The sequence below is a fragment of the Bactrocera dorsalis genome, chromosome 4, assembly GCF_023373825.1.
Source record: "Bactrocera dorsalis isolate Fly_Bdor chromosome 4, ASM2337382v1, whole genome shotgun sequence".
Lineage (NCBI taxonomy): Eukaryota > Metazoa > Arthropoda > Insecta > Diptera > Tephritidae > Bactrocera > Bactrocera dorsalis.
In genome coordinates this window covers 36,479,789-36,501,322 of record NC_064306.1, presented here as the reverse complement: position 1 = coordinate 36,501,322, position 21,534 = coordinate 36,479,789, and the positions used below count along the sequence as shown (strand labels likewise).

Sequence of the window (21,534 nt, the reverse complement as noted above, 5' to 3'; positions counted from 1 at the left end):
TATATATTTTCTGCTAAACTCAAACCAACTGCTTTCTCTGTGGGTTTTTTGCATTTAAGAACGAATAAAAATGTATTTACATACACACATAGCTATGTGCATACACAAAGTGAGACTTCGTAAATTGCAATAAGTGTCAAGTTTCTTGAAGAAAGTGCTTTTGTTCGCGCGTCAGTTGAATAAGTGTTGGCAGCAATTCACCGCTCACACTGAAGCTTTCAGGAGAATGAAATAATAATAAAAAGAATGGCACCATAGTAGCTACTTTTTATACAACGTAGTAATAAACTACCAAGAAGACAGGCGGAAAGAAGACAATCGCCAGCACGTGATAAGATGCGCCTACGACGAGTATACAGTTAGGTACATACGTTTGTACGTTTGTTTGCGTATAATAAGATGTCAGTGCTGATATTAAAAGTGACAAGAAGTAGCCTAGTAGTCTAGTAAAAAGGTTAATCATATTGGCACTTAAATTTAAAAAAGCTTAAAGTTAAGTTTCCAACTTGTCAAGCCGACTTCGAGACTAACCTAACATTCCATGAATATTATGAATCGTCTTAACTGGAGGAATGCTTCATTGATAATATAAACAGCTGAGTCCGTTCCGTTTACGTAGAGCTGACTGTTTAGGAACGGAGCTCCTTTTAACCTTCAAACATACTTCAAATTATATTTAATTTTTCTTTGTTTTTCTATACCCTGAACATGGAAAGAAACTCCAGAGACCCTATAAATTATAATCATATATAAATATTCATACATATGGCTGAATCGATTCACTACCTGAGTCTCATTTGTATATACGCGCAATAGTTCCTCAGTAGCTGAGATATCTATCTGAAAGTTTGGACCTTCCTTTTCTCATAATAACTGTTTATGTGTCGGATCCATTAAAACTGGGTCCTTATTATTTGGCAAAATATCTGCAGGAAATTTAGCATATACGTATACAAGTATTATTATCCAAGGCATCGTTGCAATCTTTGGAAGCATTGTTTAAATCGGACCACTATGACAAAGCGGCCATTTGTACTGACCCTTGGCGAATGTGAAGGAGCATCTGCAGGCAACCGTAGGCAAAATACGGCACATTTTGCAGAGTGATTGGAGTTTCGGACGTCGTGCTGTTCGGACTATATATCGTGTCTTGTTTGTGGCCTGTGCCACTTATAGAGCTACTTCATGGCGGGTAGCAGCCACGATTGTCTTGGGGTCTCACCCCAACTCAACACACCGTTCATCATAGGCTTGTCTATGTGCTATGCAGGTACTGTTAGGTGCACTCACTCTTGATCTGATTGTCATACCGGGTGCTGTTTCATTCAGGTTAAAAAGGGGCTAGAGTGTGTCATTGCTGTAGGATGACTGGATCTCCGATGATGATATAGAGAGGGAGGGATATCTAAAAAGCAGGAGGCTTCTAGATGATAGGGTCAGGTGTAGATGCAAAACCCTTTGGGACAATATTCCTAGCGGTCGAGTGACGTATGAGTACATTCCAGACGTTGGGTTTGTTGAGGTTGACCCAGACTTCATATTTTGTCTGAGTCTGGGTTTTCTGCTTATGTGGCATGGGCCTTTGAATTAATTTTTGCATCAGAAACACCCGTCTGATAAGTTGGCTTGTTTTTGAGGGGCGAGGGTAAAGTACTGGATGCATGTAATTTCGGAATGCCCCATAAACTCGGACATTAAGGATCTTGGTAGAATGTGGACTGGCTGGAATCATTGGAGTTTAGATGCTAGCGGTGTGATTTCCACTAGTCGGTATGCCGAACAGTTAGTATTGTTTGCGCGTGTATTCCTTATGCGGCGAAAGCGTTTAACTGAGAATTAGAGATTAGCTTTTTGCGTGAATGGTGTGTGCGTATGGGGTCCAACCCTTGGTCACCAGTCCAAAGCAGTATAGAAGCTTAACTGGTCGTAGTTTCGGTTAGGAGGTCTTACCGGATCTTTAATTCTGGTACCACGGGAGCAGAAGCCCTTAGAGATTATGCGGACTGGCCCCTCAGGATGTGTCGTGGTGGTTGCGATTAGAACCCGAATATGGGAAGAACTGTCACGTAGTTGAATGTGGAGTTGCATTGGACCGGACCCAAAGTACGGCAGAGCTTTTAGATGGGACTTGACCCTTAGGAAGGTGGTTAGTGTGTCCATTCAACACTGCCAATAATGGTAATGAAAATGACAGGCTGAACAACGCATTGATTTGATTCGCTCTGCTTTTGAGCGCGTGGGGTAAGGCTGTCATCAGCAGGTACCCACGTTAAACACATCGGACGTTGACCGACCAAACCCAAGTCCCTGTATGGATATCTTTTAGTTTTGTAAAAGTGTCTTCATAAAAATTTGCTTGGAATATTGTTCAAAGCAACTGTATAATCTCTAAAGAAAACAGCTGAGGCGTTGAATAATAATAATTCCAGAGAAATCAAGGTAAAGTATCGAGATGTTTTCAAATTACTACATAGTAGATTTATCTATTGCATATTAATAGCCTCCACGAGCTCATTGCTGTAACTTCCTTCTTCTTTAAAACTCAGATATCTAAGATAAATTTCAAAAGACTTAACCTTAAATATTGGTACTTTCTTTATTTTCTTTCTATTTCCAACTGCCTACAAAATATCTTTGTATTTCCACATGCTTTCAATGAGAGTAATATTTGTGCAATGCAACAAAATTTCCTTGAAACAAAGTTGTTATGCTTTTCTCATTTTATGGTAGAACAGTCGGAAGAGCCGCGTACCAAACAATTAATGGCAATTTGTCGAGTTCCTGTGACGCTGCAAATAGGAAATGCTGACGAAAACGGAGACAGCTTACGTAAACTAATTAGCGCAGGAATGGCACTTAAATGAAGGGCGTAATCTATTTTACGGAAGCAATTAATTTTCGACAGCAAAAAATGTTTTGTTTTGTTGGTTTTGAAGTATTTCTTGAATACTGTAGTAACTGTGAGTTTATTAAGATGGACGAAAATATTCTGTCTTTTGAAAAATAAAGGGATTTAAGGAGGGATTTGGTGTTACAAAGGAAACTCTGTTTTGTCCGGGTAATTTATTGTCCCAGTTAACCGTCCAAAAAAGAGATTACGTGTATTTCTAAGTATATATTTATATATATTTTTAATTTTATTTGTATATATTTTTCCGAGATCTATTCTAGGGCCTTTCTTGATTCCGTAATACTATAATACGTACATATATTTTTCAAAACAATCACTGATCAATTGCAACTTTACTTCATTTCAGTTAAAAGCGATTTAGACAACAAAGACACCAACTAATCGACAGCTCTCAAAACTGTGCAGAGGAGCTTCCCACAAACGCATCGCCCTCCCGTAAACGACGCATACACTCGCGTACGCAAACCAGTTTAATCATTGCTGCCCTTAACACCGCCACCATTTCCACCATCAGCACCATTGAGCACCCGGCAGCGTCCGCCTCCGCCTCCGTCTCCACTTCCGCCTCCACCTCTGCTGCCGCTGTAATTCCAACCGCTGCAATGCGTCGCTCCTCATTTACGCCCGTCTTCAGTTTGAGCACTCAAGAGCCGCTTATTGTTGTTGAAGAGACAAATACCATCGAGGATGGTGGAGAGGCGGAAGGCGCAGCCGGTGGTGTTGATACCGCAGGTGGCACACGCAAGTCCACAAGCGACGATTCTGAGCCCGACTCGCCCGTCAATCCGTATTTGTTATGCCCATTTCCGGACATGCAACAGCGACGCAAACATTCTTTGCCATCACTGCAAATCACCGAGGGTATAACAGCCAGTCAGGTGCGTCGCTTGTCGGAGGTGGGCGGTGAAAATGGTGGGCTTAGTCCGAAAGAAGTGGAGTTTCTGGCAACATTGTCGCAGAAAGCAAATCCCGCCGCGGGTGGCCGTCGACATTCGGTTGTTACGATTTCTGCCGTACCACCGACATTGTTCGGTCGCAATCGACGGGAGTCGCTAACAGGCATGCCGCTTGGGTGAGTACAAAAAGCAAATGTAGTGCAATTAATCGCCAGTTGACTTATACGGGAATTGATTTCATAGTTGTTGTGGTATAATGAATATTTAATATTTAAGGCACTTATTTCATTCGGAACGAAACTTAAGCTAAATTCCGGTTTAGGGTCCTTAAGACTCGATGAAGAGCGTAGAGGTTTTAGAAAATGGCTGGGCTTATGACATTTCTCAACGAGGACTTAACCAATAGAAAGGTTTTTCATATTTCCCTTGATTCCAACCGACTTCTTCTTCTTTATTGGCGTAGACACAGCTTACGCGGTTAAATCCGAGTTGTCAACACCAGTCGAAGGACCAGTCATTCTTCCCTTTTGGCATTTGGCCCCAATTGGAGATTCCAAGTGTAGCCAGGTCCTTCTCCAATTGGTCTTTCCAACGAAGTGGAGGCCTTCCTCTTCCTTTCCCCGGCGGGTACTGCGTCGAATACTTTCAGAGCTGGATTGTTTTCATAAATTCGGCCGACGTGACCTAGCCAACGTAGCCGCTGTCTCTTAATTCGCGGAACTATGTCAATGTCGTCGTATATCTCGTACAGTTCTTCGTTCCATCGACTGCGGTATTCGGCGCAAAGAAATCATAAATCTTTCCCAGAACTTTCACTCGAAAACTCGTAAAGCCGACTCATCAGATGTTGCCATCGTCCATGCCTCTGCATCATATAGCAGGACGAGGATGATGAGTGACTTGTTGAGTTTGGTCTTTGTTCGCCGAGAGAGGACTTTACTTCTCAATTGCCTACTCAGTCTGAAGAAACACCTGTTGGCAAGGGTTATTCTGCGATGGATTTCGAGGCTGGCGCTGTTGTTGGCGTTACTGCTGGTTCCAGGATAAATGGATTTATCTAAGATATTTCGTTGCTCTCGTTCCTTATCCATTCTGGACAAAGCAGAACAACCGGAGCGGTTTTTGAGGCCAATGATATCAATATCATCAGCGTTCGACAGCAGCTGTACACTCTTATAGAAGATTGTACCATCTCGATACAGTTTTGCACCTCGAACTATTTTCTCCAGATTGAAGAAGTCGCTCGACAGGGAGTCCCTTAACAGACTTTACTTTAATTCAAATTGAAGGCCATGTCTTCGGCGATCCAACAGAAGGAAGTGATAGAGATTGATATATAATCAGCTGTAGAATTTTTGAGGAACCTTAAACAGACTTCTGAAGTATTTTTTAGTATTCCACTTTGATATTTAAGATTGAGATTGGAACCCAAAAATATTTCTATGCTTCAATTTTCCGCTTTCTTTACTATTACTATTCGTAACGCTCTCTCCCTCTCTCTTTCCACAGCGGTGGCAGTCGACGTGGCAGTATTATTCAAGGACCACCACTAACCGATCATCGAGGCAGCATCCACAATTTACAACTGGACATTATGGATGGCATAGTGCAGACACGAAAACGTGCCGGCAGCGGTGTGTGGACGGCACCAGTACTGCAGGAGACTGAGAATAATGTGCCGGTACAAACATAAATTATAACAACGTCCCCCTACCCCACCAATCGGCCCACGACCATTATACTCAAAACTAATAACATCATCGACATCAATGGCAGCAATGGCAGCAACAACAAGAGCAACAAGCAAGATGAGAAAAATGTTAGTCAAATTAGCAGCAACACAATTAAGCAGAAGTGCAGCGGCAATAGCAAAAAGCAAAAAACAGTAACGGGCAGTTTGGAGGGTACAACAGCTGAAACAACAACAGCAGCGACAACGGCAACTGGCGGTAATGGATCATCAACATCATGGCACAGCAATTTAGTTTCACGTTTTGGCGCATTGCTCTGCTGGCAATCGCTGGACTGTTGAACCGGCAACGAGGCGCGACTTGTGTGACTCCAACAGTGCAACAGCGAGATTGTAGCGCACATACTGTGTGTGTGGCACGTATGGTGGCCTGCGCCTATGGTCGGTTTAGAAGTCAACCGAGCAGCAGTGGCCAACCGGAAATGTCAACAGTGCACAGCGTGTGTCAACAATACGGTCTAGCTCAATTTGGTAGCAAAATGTGGAAGCAATCATCAACATTTCCGTATTCCCAAATGGTTGCGAGGTCACTTGCACGAGAGTCACAAGTCCATCGATTTGCTAGTTATTTGTGCAGCTACATATATGTTTAATGGCAACAACATTGACGCTGTGCGCGGCACAAATTTGCCAAAGGTCAGCCGAAGGGGGACGTTGGAGAGAAAAAGAAATTACTTTATATTTTCAGTTTACTCGATTTCTATTGTTTGCAAAGTCAAGAGTGGTGTATAAGCAGTGCTTGAATTATTACTGGAATATTCTCATATATTCAGGGAGAGTACTAAGACGTGAGAGAGAGCAACGGGTGCATAAGCCAGCGGATAATGAACAACCTCAATACAACTAAAACTTCTCAATGGTTTGAAAAACAACAACAAATAATGTGAGTAAGTAAATATTGCTTGACATAAAAATTTTTATATCATTTGTATATTATAAACAGCAATTTGTGAATCTTTTCTTGACTTTTGAGCAGCAAAATTCAAGACTTTGTTTATCATTTGAAAATTCGTAATTTATTCTTCAAAATCTATGTCTTCCCCGTCAAAGTAATCACCCTTGGCTCTAATACACTCCAATGTTTTTTCTAATCCCCGAAACAGTTGTTAAAGACAATTTCGGAATACCCTCCAAGTCTCATAATTCCGCCCTCTTTTTACGAAAAGCAAACGACGTATAACACTCAAATTGTATTCCTTGCTGACAGTTTGACCCATCGGAAAGAATTCGGAGTGCACCATACCTCGTAATCGAATAAAACTGACTAAACTAATGCCTAAGCAATTTTTCTTAATTTTAAGTCATAATGTAATTAATAAATAACATAAATGTTTTTTCTGGCGCCTAAAACAAAACGTTAGTTTTCAAATGCTTGCTTGTCTATTAGTATGTCTATTAGTACATACGTTTAAAATCTCCCAGAAATAGTTTCACAAGGCATATAGATATTTGCTGTCAAAGCGATTTCTACCAACCCTTTCCGTAACGCCTCTTGTAATGTGTAAGAGCCTTCAATGAAGAAAGGCTCCAGTCCATTATCGTCTTTCTCCAAAATAATATCTGCACCGCTACTGTCAGCGTAGACTTTCGCTTGAAAAAACTGAGAAAGTTTTATTGCCAATATTCTAGCACCAATTCCATCTTCAGTTTTCGCATCATTTACCATTGCAGAGCACTCCTTGCGAAGAAGTCTTCACAAGTGACAGTCGCTTTAACTATCAAGACATATTTTTATCCTGGTTTCAACGAATATTTTTATCTGTCATCTTTAGAAAAAATATATATCAATTTCCACGCTTGTAGCTCTTGCACGATGATTAATGATTAATTAACAATGACAAATATGTTAACATGCATATAGTATGGATTGTTTCATATAGAAATGACTCAAAGTACCTGACGATACTAAAATTAGCCTAACAACAGTATCGTGGTAATAATGTGAGAGTAATTCAGACTCACTATTTTGGTGAAAAAACTTGTTTGCTAAACATAAAATTACCATTAAAAACTATTCTCTAACGTTTGTGGCATGTACTGTAAGCAAGTGCTTTAAGTTACTCATACGCAGTGGTGAACCACTAACAAAAACATAAGTTGCTTATGTAGTCTAATATTTTACCATTCGAACTCTATTTTGTAATTGTGTAAAATACGGTTATAAGGAAATATACATAAGCAGGGTCCTAGGTGACTAATTTTCAAATCATATAAGCGTGCCTTCTATAAAGTAAATACATTTTTCTCAAAAATTCGGAAAAATAGGTATTCCATAATTGTTATTGTTGCTGCCCATTAAAACATTAATAAGCTTAAAAATCATAATGACGTAAGCAACTTAACGAGATCTGGTGGTAAGCGCAGAACAACGCTATTGAAGACAGCACTTTCTATGGAAATTTAGATGTAATAATTCTCAGACGCCTCAATCTGCTGCAAAGCAATTGTATTTGGCGGCCAAGAAACTAATCAATGAGCGCACTGTCCGACGTCGTTAAAAATAAGTGAATAACAAATGCAAACAAACTTAATAAACTGGCCTTCGTAAAGCAAAGTATGAACGAGTCAACGAAGCAAGGAGGAGCGTTCAATGGACTAACGAATACACTTCTGGGTATAATCTCCCACTTTAAATATTATAGAAAATTTCTAATCTTTTGTAACATGTAACAAAACAGTTTTTCGAAACAAAATCGAAGAGAAAACAAATTCTGAGGTAACTTCTCTTTGGGAAGAGTTATGTGCAAAGATTTGTCTAAATGCAGTGGCTTCAGTACCAAGTCGCCTACGAAAAGCTATTGAAGCCAAGAAAGCATATGCATTTTACTAAGTTTTCCTTCATTTCTTCATATTTTTAGGTTCAAGCAACAATTCTTTGCAAGCCATTATAAAGATGAACTTACAAATTCACAGTTTTTATTGCGGCTGTTACATTTACTATAAAACTACTGGGAACTGGGGATCCAGCCACGAGTTGCTGTTATATAATTATTTCTAAAATAAACTATTCAATACAGTGAAAATTGTATTTACGAATAAAGGCAAAAACGTTTTTGTCGGTATAAGAATCCAAGAGATTGTACTTGAGATTTAATTTTGAATATGTTCATACAAATTCATTGGAAAAAATTACGAATTTCAGGCTGCTTTCTCAATATCTGGTTACCAGCCTTTCTGTCCAGTTAATAGGGTTGTCCGCTTAAGCGATTGTACTTATTGTACTTAATTAACATCAACAATGTGCATGGTTAGTGGAGATGTCCAATTTAAAGAGTCTTCTCTTAATAGAGCTTTCACTGTATTTTTCATTTATAACTTGTTTTTACTATCCTGTCTTCTAAGTTGGTTCAAACTGGACACAGTGTGCTAAATTTTACTAAAATCGGTTCAGTAGTTTAGGAGTCCATCGCGGACAAACAACGTGACACGTACTTTTTATATATAAAAATTTAAACTTCACAACTAATTTTTTCCATGAAAATGCTTTATTAATATATTTTTATTTTCATGAAAGTAAAAGAATATTTCCCACAAGGCAACTGCAAAAGCATGCATTATTAGAATAAAAAATTAATACTCAAACTTATGACATGTCATTAGTTGATTTTATTGCAAACGCTCGACAATAAGTTGCTCATACGTACTTGTGTACGATTTAGAAAATAAAGCGAAGCAGCTGCCTCGATGCTTGCACATATATACATTTGTGCATTCGCAGATAGTTACAGCTACTAGGCTATGTCCTTGGCCTTCCCCAGTGGCTGCGAAAAAATTACAATTTCCTTGAATAATATATATAATATAACATGCATATGTATGTAGATATATGTAATGTAGGCAGCAGATGTGCATTTATATATTTACATTTCAAAATCAAGGAATGTTTACATGAGTTGCTGCAACTGGTTGAACGTTTTTTATTTTTCTCCTGGGCTCATATTACCACTGTTGATATTATTTCTGCATTCCTACACATTTTATACTCGTTCATTCATACATATGTATGTATAAATGTGTATGTTTATCATTTCCATGCAGGAAATGGCAAAAATATCTGTATATAATTATCATCTGCTTTAAATGCACTAACGTAGGGTTTCAATGTTTTGCTACAATTTTTCGCTGGCTGCTCATTGAGCAGGCCAAATGGACAGAATCGGGTCAGTGAGTAAAAATTTTACAAATTAAGTCAGCAGAAATATAAATTCATAATAATTTGGCAAAATATATTGAGCATAAATGTCAAATATTAGTATCACAATGAACTTCATAGCTGGTTTGACAGCTAGTTTGACACTTTTCCGCTAGGAAATACTATACTCTCAAAGTACTCCTAATATTAGAGTAACATGTGTTTATATGCAGTCAGTAAAAGTACAGTGTAGCACATGGATTGAGTGAAGTATAGAACGAACGTAGCATGTTCAAAATTACATTTCACTCCAGATAACCAACCTACATACATATGTATGTACATAAGTCACACAGAATACACACAAAAAGTGACAGCGGTTTGTGCTAAATACAGCCAAACCGCAATATCTAATAATACACCGTGTTGAAAGCTTTATCAGTTGGAACAAATGTTGACCTGTTTGTTGTTGGACTTTGTGCTGTAGCATTTGCATTGGTAAACATATCTGAATGTGCACAAAAATAGTTTTAAACTCAGTGAATCAGCTTGGACTTTTTGTAACCTCAACGTGGTAATTTATATTCACGTTAGGAGTATATATTTTTGGAATTACCATTTGGTTCCTGAATATACGTGTTTGCCAATATATAAATACATCCAAGCATACATATATGTATATATATATTTTTCCATATATGTATATAGACACATACAAGCATATATTCAAAGTTGATTGTTTTTTTGCTGATGTTACCGCTTTTGTGTTAAAAATAAGTAACCAACGTAAACAAACAATTTATATTCAATTTAAACTGTTCCCTAAACATTTTTTTACCAATTAACATAACATGCGATTTTTGGATATTTTACATAAAGAAAGTAAGTCCAAAACTTTGTAAAAGTGATATTCTGATGTTAAATTTCCTGTTTTACAAAAAAAAATTATAGATTTTTTCAATAAAAACATATATATGTCCAGTCAAAGTCATATATCAAATGACCTGAGCATTCATACAACCGATTTATATGGTACACTCTGTGTTACTCATACGACCTGGTGTACTATTTGACCACAGTACATTTGATGCTTAATTTTAACTGCGTACAACTTTTAAAGGATTGCTCGTATGAAAAAAATTATTAGGACCTTTTTTGTAGAGAGAAAAATTTTGTATGAGAATAACGCTTTTTTAAAGCTCTAGGTTGAAGTTAAAAAAATTTATTGCAAAACATCAAAATATCATTTATGAATAAAATGCATAGGAAGAGTACTTTGATTTAGTAATAGTTTAAATTGAAAATAAGTAACTTTTTTACATTATTTTAAAGCAAAACCTAAAGTAGTAGTAGGATTTTGCAAAAACTAAATCAACTTGGGTAAGAACCGACACCCTAATACAAACAAACCATTAAAAGTTCAATATACACAAATCTTCTCATATGTTCGGAGCGTGTCAGGATTTAACTACAAATTCATAAAAGTTTTATGTCAAACAACATAAATCAGTTACTAATGATTTCTCAATGTACTTGAAGTATTTTAAAAGGATTTTAGTATAAAAACCGATCGATATTTTAATGGTGCTGGTGGTAATACATCAATAGTTAGCCAAATCAAAACTTTAGCTGATATATATTTCAAATTAAACAAAATAAATAAAGCGAATTAAAAACAAGAAAAAAGGTTAACATCGGCTGCACTGAAAGCTAATATACCCTTCACAGGTGCATTTCTCTTAGTAACTATGTGTCCAGTTTGTATGACAGCTATATGCTATAGTAAACCGATCTGAACAATTTCTTCGAAGAATGTGTTATTACCTTGAACAGTAATCCATGTCAAATTTCGTGAAGATACCACGTCAAATGCGAAATTTTTCCATACAAGCCCTAGACTCCGATCGCTCAGTTTTGTATGGTAGCTATATGCTTTAGTTAACCGATCTGAACACTTCTGCATCAGCCGGCTTGTAAAAAGCTCTTATGAAGAAGAAGGAGAGAGAGCTAGGAAAGTGAGCTTTCTTTATGGAGCTCTCCGTCAAATTTAGCTATAGGCCACCGGACCAGTGTAGTGCTTTATTAGGTCTGGGAGCACACCTACAGCATTGCATATTGTTTGTTTGTTTCGAATCGTGCTTCTTCTGAAATTGCATTAAAAGAACCTTTGATGGTAGGTCCAACCATCAAGGAAGAGTTATGTTCAGCACTTATTCGCTGTCGCTTACATTAGTAAGATTTAATAACAGATATCACTCAAATATACCTTCAAATAATTTTGCATAAAGCAGATAGAAATTGTTAGCTCATTGTGTGGGGAGACCATCATTCAGTGCAATATTTCGACTTAACACCGTGAGTATTCACTAGGTTCGTTGGCCATAAAAAGTGACTTTTATGTTGAATTTTTATCAACAGGGTCTGAAAATTGAATTTCTAGATCTTATAATAAGTGAGGTGAAAAATTAAATTTGACCGAAACTACACTAATAAAGTGGTTTTCTAACCACCGCAAGACGAAAATTCTATCAAAACACCAGGAAGCCATTGGTTACCGAAAGAGAACTTGGTTCGAATTATTTTGGACAATAATTTTAATACTCTGTGAGCCACCAAACGAAACGACTTGTGAGTGTTAGCTCGCTTATTCGATCTTCTTGGATTGTTAACCCCACTTGCTATTTACAAAAAAATCTTAATACAAGAGCTTTGGATCCAGAAGCTAGATTGGGATGAGTCGATAGCATCTAGATACTGTCTGATGGAACTTTAAGGCCAATCTAATGCTGAATACATAACTTCTCCAACAATTCAACAAAGGTGTATGGATGCTCCATATGTGTATATAAGAAGCTAATCTGCTACTGGTGTTAAATGTAGGTCGCTTACAGCAAAGCATAGAGGGCTGAAAACATAGTCTTTGTCTCGGGGTTGTGATGTGAACGAACCGAACAATTCAATATAGTTTGGCGGTCCACAGTTCTTCATAGAAGACCCCGCTCTAGTTTCAATCAACTCTTCCAACTCTCCCTTGACTAAAATAATCAAACTTAAAGTGGCTCCATCAAAAATTATTTCTAAGCAATTCTTTCGATTATAAAATAGCCTCCTGAGGTATCTTTCCACGCAAGCTCCGTTTAAGTAATTGGAACTGCGTATAAGTGCTAGTATACGCAAATGCCGTTAGATGATTATTGTGAGCTTACATTTTCGCTCCCAAACTGCATACTTGAAATTAACAGCATAGAAGTGAGGCTAAATGATTTCCACATAAGAATTAACTACCGATTATCCCATAAGGGTTGTAACAATAGAAAAGCTGAAGCAAAGTAAAGCTGCTTTAACGTCGCACTTAAAGCATATTAAATTCTAGCATATAAAGAGGGTGTAAGGAAAATGCGTTTTTAATGTATGTAATGAAATGCACTTTCACGTAACGGTGCATTGCCATGAACTTTTGCTGTTAAAGCACATCTATGACTTTTATTTTAATAATAAAGAGCCAAACTTAAGCAACAAAATACGAGCATACGAAGCGAACAAAAACCTAGGGGGGCGTAGCACAAAACCCACGAACGAGCATACACAGAAAATGAATGCAAAAAGAGCTTACAAGCGCAAAAAAAATAAGGAAAAATTAAAAATTTACAAAAAGTAGCAAATTGCTTGGTGGTAGAGCCAAACAAGAAAGGAAAGCAGAAAGCGAGTGGTGACGAACTGCAAGTGTATAAAAACCAGAAAGCGCAACAAAATGCCAGCAACAACAATGGCTTTCCTACCACATTTCCACTTTCCGTGGTAAACGGAAGGAAATTGGCACAAACAACGGCACACAAAAGGTGCACATGCTTATTTAACCATGCGTAGGTATGTTTGTATGCATGTGTGTAAGATAATATTCATATATTCGGGCATACCCAGTATGAGAGCTGTACAGATAGACGAAGTTTAATATATGAAATTTTACTTCAAAGGCGGATGGTTTGACGGCTGATTCGGAGATCGTACTTGGACTACTATATCCAGTTCCTTGTGATGCAATGAAAATAGAACCCCTACCTCGTCTTCTTCTACAAAGCTTCTGCAGCTGGCCTGCGGTAAGATTTTCAACCACACATGACCTGTAAGGACCCTACAACTAGAAAGAGATTATCCTTACTGTGAGTAACTGAATCTCTTACGATCGATCCTGGGCCAAAAGAATCTTGCGTCAAGCTCCCGCAGCTATACAGTAGTATAATATCTTTCCTTGCTAGCTTATCAGCTTTACAGTTAGTTGCGATTCCGCTATGGCCGGGCTTCCCTACTAGTCTTATCAGAAGCCATTGATAATCACGTCAGGCAATCCTTAACCAACCATAAAAGCACAGTTTTTGCATTGAAAGCTAGTATCGCCGCCCTGCTATCAGAGTGGATAGTTACTTATCTGAAGGAGACTGCGCTCCGATAGCAACGTCGGCTTGAATTTCACTGCCGTAGTCAGAAAGTCTGAAATTCAAGTTTATATTGAATTTCTGTCTTCCTACTCTTACTCCTCCATCATACTTCCATTAGGTCTGTGAGCACAGATCCCAAAGATCCGATTTACGAATGTTCGTACATGTGTTTATTTAGAAACCCTGGGTCTGATAACAACTTTCACGGCCATACACCTTCTGGAAAATCCAAAATAGCATTAACTTCCATAGTTGAAGTGGACCCCACATGCTGATAGCGCCGCTTTTGTGGCATTTTCTAGAGCACTCCACCAACACGCCACATAGTCAGAAAACTGCTTTCGGCGAGAGACCTAACCTTTTGGCAATGGGTCCTCTGCAGCAGCTTAAGGCAATGAGTGCCTTCATTACTATCTCCTCGATATTAAGCTTCACTGAAGGCTTCCAATCTAAACAAGCCTAAATACCTCATCATCCGCAGCAGTGGTGCCTACTGTATCTCCTAGTAAATGAAACCATCTCAGTAGGATGGACAGACATTCAATTGTTTAGCTCTATCGTCTTCAATACTTTCAGAGTTACCTAATTAATAGTTAAAGTAGTTCCTACAAATAAGTAGCTTCTTGGGGAAGTAAGGACGTGTTACAAATTTCAGAAAGATATCGAAAACTATGAGTCTAGTTCGCAAATACATAGAGAGATGGACAGACAGACGAACATGGCTAAAACTCAGCTTGTCATCGTGATCATTTATACTTGTATATGTACATATACATTGCGGGGTCTCAGAACACTTTGTAGGGCTTTTGGAAACCAATTTCTTATACATGAACCCAACCCTGCAGTGAAACCTCAAACTAGTCATTCAATAATTCTTTTCCCATTCCATTATTTTCCAATTGATTTAGAAAGGCAGCTCCCTTCTTCTCCTTTTTCGGGTGTAGCGGCCGCTTACGCGATTATAGTCGAATATTCTTCCAATTGGATATTCCCAATGTACTAGTTCAATCACCACCTGGTCTTTCCAACGTTGTGGAGGTCTTACTCTTCCTCTGCAGTGTTTTTATCCATTTGGACAACATGACCGAGTCAGCGTAGCCACTGTCTCTCATTTCGCTGAATTATGTCAATGTCGTCGTATATCTCGTATCATCGGTCCATCGACTACGGTATTTTCGGAGTTAAAGTATACCAGTTGCTTCTATGGAAAAAGTTAAAGAGTTCTCTGAATAGTTTAACATTTGTTTCGTATGTTACTAGTTGAAAAGTACTTCATAACTGGTTGATTTGACTGCAGGGATGTTATTTATGCACATACTATACATATTTTGCAAATGTGTTCTTGGTAATGAAAATGCACAACTTCATACATATGTATGTATGTATGCACGTATTCATGCACATCAAAAATGCAGTTCCGCAACTTGTGCATTTACATATTCTCTTGGGTGCGCTCTGTGTGTGTGCTCGCGCGGCGAAGGTGAGAGTGTGTGTTCTGGTATGGGCGTGCAACAGGTGAACGTTTTCGGTAGGGTGAATCAAATTAAATCTAAATTTAGAGGAATTTAAAGAACACCTACATATGTAGGAAGGAGTGTGTATGTATGTATGTGTGTGGTGGCTTATGTGTATTTACTTATTGTATTTATATAAGGATTTCAGTATGCACATATGTTTGCACACACAAAATGTGCTTAACGAGCAGTGTAATAACGCATTAATTGAAATGTACCGCGCGTAGCGGATTAAACATGCCCCTATGTATATATAGAGTACACTACGCGTCAAGTGGTTAGACGCACCCGTAATTATATTGATATGCAGTTAATAAGCTTCAATTTAAATTCAATTACTTAAAAGTTGATATGAAAAAAATTGGTTATTCATTGATATTTGGACATACTATTCAAAAAAGGTTAAGCAAATTTGCAAATGGATCTCGAAGGAGCACATCTTCCATGCGAACAACATGGACAAACCAGCGCATTCATTGGAATCTTGTGCGCTTAACCTTATCCATGTTGCCGAGGAGCTCATACGGTTCATGGTTAAATTTTATTCGATATTCATAGCTGACGTGGACGGCTCCAAAGACCTTGCGTAGAACACTTTTTTTACATATTTTAAGTGCTTGCTCAACTCGGTATTCATCGATTCATCGTCCATGTCTCTGTACGGTATAATAGGGCGGTAATGATGAGATACTTACAGGCCGTAATTTTTGTTAGCCATCAGGTTCCAAACTAGTACCTGTTGACAAAAGTTTCTAATCTGTAAAATCTTAATCTTGACTGTTGGCCGTATATGATTAGTAGCAATTCTATGGCATTTTAGATTCAGGCAAATTGAGTGCAATTTTCCTGCAGCCGACAGCGGATACACCCACAGATTTGCTGATGCGTAGCATATGCGAAGGAGCATAAATTAAGCAAAGGAAGCGGACATTCTTTAGAACCAGAAGTCGATATATGAACAGAACCGGAAATGGAAAAATAACCGTTTAGTAATTCGGTTTATGTGGTATTCTGAAAGTTCTGAACCGGAAACGGAAGTTTTTTCGGTCGGAACCGGAAATGGAAAAAATAACGGTTCAGAGCTTCCGGTTTATGTGGTATTCCGAAAGTTCTGAACCGGAAACGGAAGGTTTTTGGTCGTAAGTGCTAATGAGCAAAACAACTTCCTGTTCAGATACATTTCCGTTTCCGAACTATTATACTTCCGGTAGGACTTCTAAACCGGAAATTTAAAATCGTAGTACTTTTATTTCCGGTCCGAGCGTTTTCTGGTGTCCTGCCAAAGAATATATATAATTTTTTTTAAGTTAATGCTACAGTTTTGTCCCGGACATAAGGTTCGCCAGCTGCTGCAGAACAAAACTACTTCCTGTTCAAATAACATTTGGCAGCAAATATCCAGGATTTCTTATAACTTCAGGGGACCAGGAGCTCGTAGCATAAAAATTCTAAAAATGTGAAAATTTGCAAAATCGCATGGCCTACCATCCTATCTAAGAAAATTCGAATTCGGAACTACGTTAAATTTTGGAGAATTAAAAATGTACTTCAATTCGCCGGTTTTTTACAAAATAATGCTTAAAGGTGAGTTGAATTGACCATGCGGAAACTCCACGTGATCGTCATCTACTACATGGATCACATCGAAATGTATAGACTCTTCGAATATCCAACCGGCTATCAGCAGTCTTTTTCGAACAAGATTCGAACTTTGATGAGAAAAATATTTTTGCCAACCAAAAATTGCTGGTAGTAAATAGAACAGCTTATTGGGCAAACATTGTTGGTGTCTAACCAATGAACGGGAGTGTATGTGTATAGAAGTGTTTGCCTGAATGTGATTATGCTGAAATTGCAGTGTGTATTTATTTATATACACCGAGGTGTACGTGAGCTTTGACTTATTTGCGGTTAAACTGCGTGCATTTATACACATACATACATATAAGTGTATACGTTGTAATTTTGTAATTGTATACATACAAACAAATATGTGTACATTAGCTTGAGCTTAATTGGAATTATGCATTTTTTATTTCAATCTGCTGCACATTATTATTTATTAAAATTCTCTATTTCCGCTTACAGGATACACTGATAATCTTAAATGCAACTAAACAACAAGAACAACAATAACAATATGATGAAAAGCAACTATAGCAGACGCTACTGCGCGCATTCGCTGCTCTAATCTCCCAAATGCACCGTGCACCAATTATTTACGGAATAATTGAAATCACTCAACAAGCAATGGAAATTACAAATACACGCAAACACCGATAATCAAACCTAACCAAACCGAAAATTAACACTTTGATGAGATTATAAAAAGGACATAATTAATTATTATTAAATCAGGAATTGATAAATTAGTGGTTAAATATATATATGTATTTACAATATGTGTATATGTTTGTATATTTTCGAAGTGCACCCAGCAAATACGCTTACTTACATAACATACATACATGCATACATGCATACTTATGCTGAGTGTATGTACTGTGTATGTGTATGCGTGTTTATTAAAAAAAAAAAACAAATAAGCAACGGTATGGATAATAAGGAAAGTAATATAATAATCAATGTACGAAAGTAGTAAATACAATTAAAATAAAATAATTTTAAATATTTCTATTTTTATATTTTTTGTTGAACACAGAGTTTGTGTTGGCATAAAAAAAATTCCATGAATTTTGTTATATAATATTTATTTGATTTATATGATAATGATATTTTGTGTAATTTTTATCATTAATGTGAGAAACGATTACACCGCAGTACTGTCTGACTGCTGTTCATATATATTACGGTTTTTATGGTGTCTGCTATTTTCCACGTTGATTTCTTTGCTTTTTGAGGCTCCTTTAAGTTTCAGTTTTTGCCCTTAAAAGAATTATACAACTTAAACAAGCGTTTCAATTTCAATTCAAACCGTAGCTAAATCATATTTCTATATCATCGAATTTTTGAATATTTTGCATTAAGCAAGTGCACCTACAACTTTCAAAAAATGATTTTCTGATACAAAATTTTCCGCTCTACAAAAAAGGTCTTATTAATTTTTTCCATAAAAACATTACTTTCAAAGTTAAACGCAGTTAAAAATATATATCCAATGTACTGAGCATTCATACGTATTCCGTGTTGCTCATACGACATGGTGTACTGTATGCGTATAGAAAATATAGGATCGCATATAGTACATATGATACATAATTTTAATTGCCTATAACTTTTAAAATAATATTTGTTGAAAAAAAATATGTGGACTTTTTTTTGTATAACGGACAATTTTATATTAGAATATCACTTTTTCAAAGTAGCAAACTCATTTCCTTTCAAGAAAAAATATTTATTGCAATGGATACAAGAATATCATATAAAATTAATGGGAAAAGTACAATTATTTAGGCTCCGATTCAACTAAAAAAATTGTTTAATAGATATTTCCTTGCATTAGATATTTTTTAGGGCAAAAACTGAAACTCCTCCTCCAACCTTCAATATCTATATGGGAAGTTTGCAAAAAATAAATATCCTTGGAAAATAGCGGCCATCCTAATATACTTGTATATATGGTACATATAAGTGTTCTAATAACCCATTACTGTCTAAATAATTTACAATTTCACAGTTAGTACTGTCTTCGACACGCCAAGAGTTGGAGAATGCCATTCCCACGACAATCGGGTCTAAGTAACCGGAAAGGTCCCGATTTTCATCCGGCCAAGTAGTGCCAACTCAGCATCATTTCTCGAAATTGCTTCAGGAATGTTTTATACTGCTACAACAACAACAACAACAACTGTATCAAGCAAATTATACCAGATGCTCAAACAAACGATCAGCACTGTGCCAAAATTAACCATAATAATATTTACAATAGTAAAACTGATTTAAAATATGAAAAAAAAAACTTGGCAACATTGAAGACAGCGGCTACACTACTCTAACGAGATATCCACATACTCTTGTACGAATCAAACGTAATATGTTTGTTGTTGCTTTTACAAATAGATTTTTTTGACAAGAGAGCAGTAGAGAGCAGAGAAATGACGAATCGATGACAACTAGTATTGAAGTTAATGCTGCATCCAAAATAAAAAAAATTGCCAAGAACTGCTAAATTTCGTTTGATTATAGATATTGTTTCTTCATTTAGCTGTAGCCAGTCGTCTGCTTTGCTTTTCTAACTCGATAAGACAGAAATCTAAATTTAGGTTTGAGGACTCGTAAAATTCTGATGGTAATCTTTAGCTAGACACTCTTTGTGTGTACACTGTTACGTAATTATATTATTGCTCCAGAGACAGTAATGGGTTCAATAAATTATAATATTTTTTAACATTTTGTGAAGATATTGCTTTGAAAGCGATAACACAATGGGCTCGAAAAACACTGAAAAATAAGTGTTGTAACACATATTTCTATTTCAAGTGAGATTAGTACTGCAAAAGGAGAGAAAAAACAAAATTTTCTGAAAATCAAAAATTATATAATATTATTTTATTTTAAATAAATTTATACTTACAAATTTAATTGAATTTTAGTAATTATTTAATTATAGAAAACTTTTTAAATCAATTTTTTTAACACAAACTTTTACATTTTAAAAATTTGTATTAAATGCTCATGAAATGCTAAGTACATACATACATACGTATATATTATAGAAAAAATATGTAAAATAAGCTACATACTCGTGTTATTAAACTTGAAACATAAAAAGGTATAGATTTTAGTGCAAACGTAGCGTAAATATTCCTAGACCCTCAGGTGTTGTTTGTTTAACATTTTTCATATATTTATGTATGTATGTCATTAAACTATGTTTTTCACATGAAAAACAATTTTGTCAGTGAAAAACAAAGAAATTTGAAGTTATTTACTTTTAAAACTAGCGTATTAACGGTGTTTTAGTTATAAAATAAAAATAACATGTACAATAAAATATAATTGTAAATTAGCAAAACTTTGATTGCATTGAGATGTACCACGTACCTTACCTTAAAAGAGAACATAAATAACTATAAAAAGTAAAACAAATGAAATTTACGTAGTAAATAAAATAAAATATAATAAAAAACTAACAAAAATATGTTGTAGTAGTAATAGTTATATATATTTTGTTTTTTCAAAAATAAATTGTGTTAAGAGACTTTTTAAATGTTTTGGAAACTAAATATTTTAAAGGAATATTTATTTATTTCTTATATAGTTTAAGAAGTTGAGCTGATCTTCATAATTTTTTTAATTATTTTGTTTTTTTTTTTGAGTATTTAATATATAGGATAACAATAATATTTATTTGACAATTTTTTTAAGGATTTTATATAGTATATCAATAAAATAATTTGCATAATTTGCAACATAAATGAAATATTAAGTCTTAAGTTATCAAAAAGCTGAAAACAGAGCATGTGGTTAGCATTCGGTTTTGTTCCACCGCAAAATTAACTGATAACAACATATTCGATAACACGATATTTATTGATAACTAGTTGCGTTCTCATACACAATAATTAATAATTATTTGACGTTTCTGGTTGATGCCAAACCAGGGGATCCAGTAAACAATTTTTGGAATTCGACTAGACAAAATAATAAGCAGATATTTAGATGCCCACCAATTTTAAGCACCAAAGCCCTTAGGTGCAGGACCAATACAGAGAAAGCCGAAATGTTTGCTGAGTGGGATTTGAGGGCTGTTTGTGCTGGCGTACCTCAAGGCAGTGTACACGCCCCTGTGCTCTACATTCTTTATACAACAGATGCTGACGATATTCGCTGCTACCATCAATTGGTAACCCTATTACTGCTTCCAGAAAACGGCAGATGCTCTAAATGCTCTAGAATTGTGGCTCACCAAATGAAACATTGGTATCAATAATA

The 21,534-nt window shown here is 36.4% G+C and overlaps 1 protein-coding gene across 4 annotated transcripts in view; it reads left to right on the top strand.

The window, feature by feature from the left end:
- LOC105227235 (uncharacterized) overlaps positions 1 to 18,272 on the top strand; it is a 128,890-nt gene extending 110,618 nt beyond the window's left edge. For 3 of the 4 annotated variants that reach the window (XM_049456332.1, XM_049456330.1, XM_011206477.4), the window contains 3 exons: positions 3,258 to 3,983; positions 5,317 to 6,444; positions 17,728 to 18,272. In XM_049456332.1, coding sequence (XP_049312289.1) covers positions 3,514 to 3,983; positions 5,317 to 5,500 — 654 coding nt within the window. In that variant the 5' untranslated portion in view covers positions 3,258 to 3,513 and the 3' untranslated portion in view covers positions 5,501 to 6,444; positions 17,728 to 18,272. The remainder of the gene's footprint in view (positions 1 to 3,257; positions 3,984 to 5,316; positions 6,445 to 17,727) is intronic. The other variant, XM_049456331.1, reaches the window with a different exon arrangement.
- The last annotated feature ends 3,262 nt before the right edge of the window (positions 18,273 to 21,534 follow it).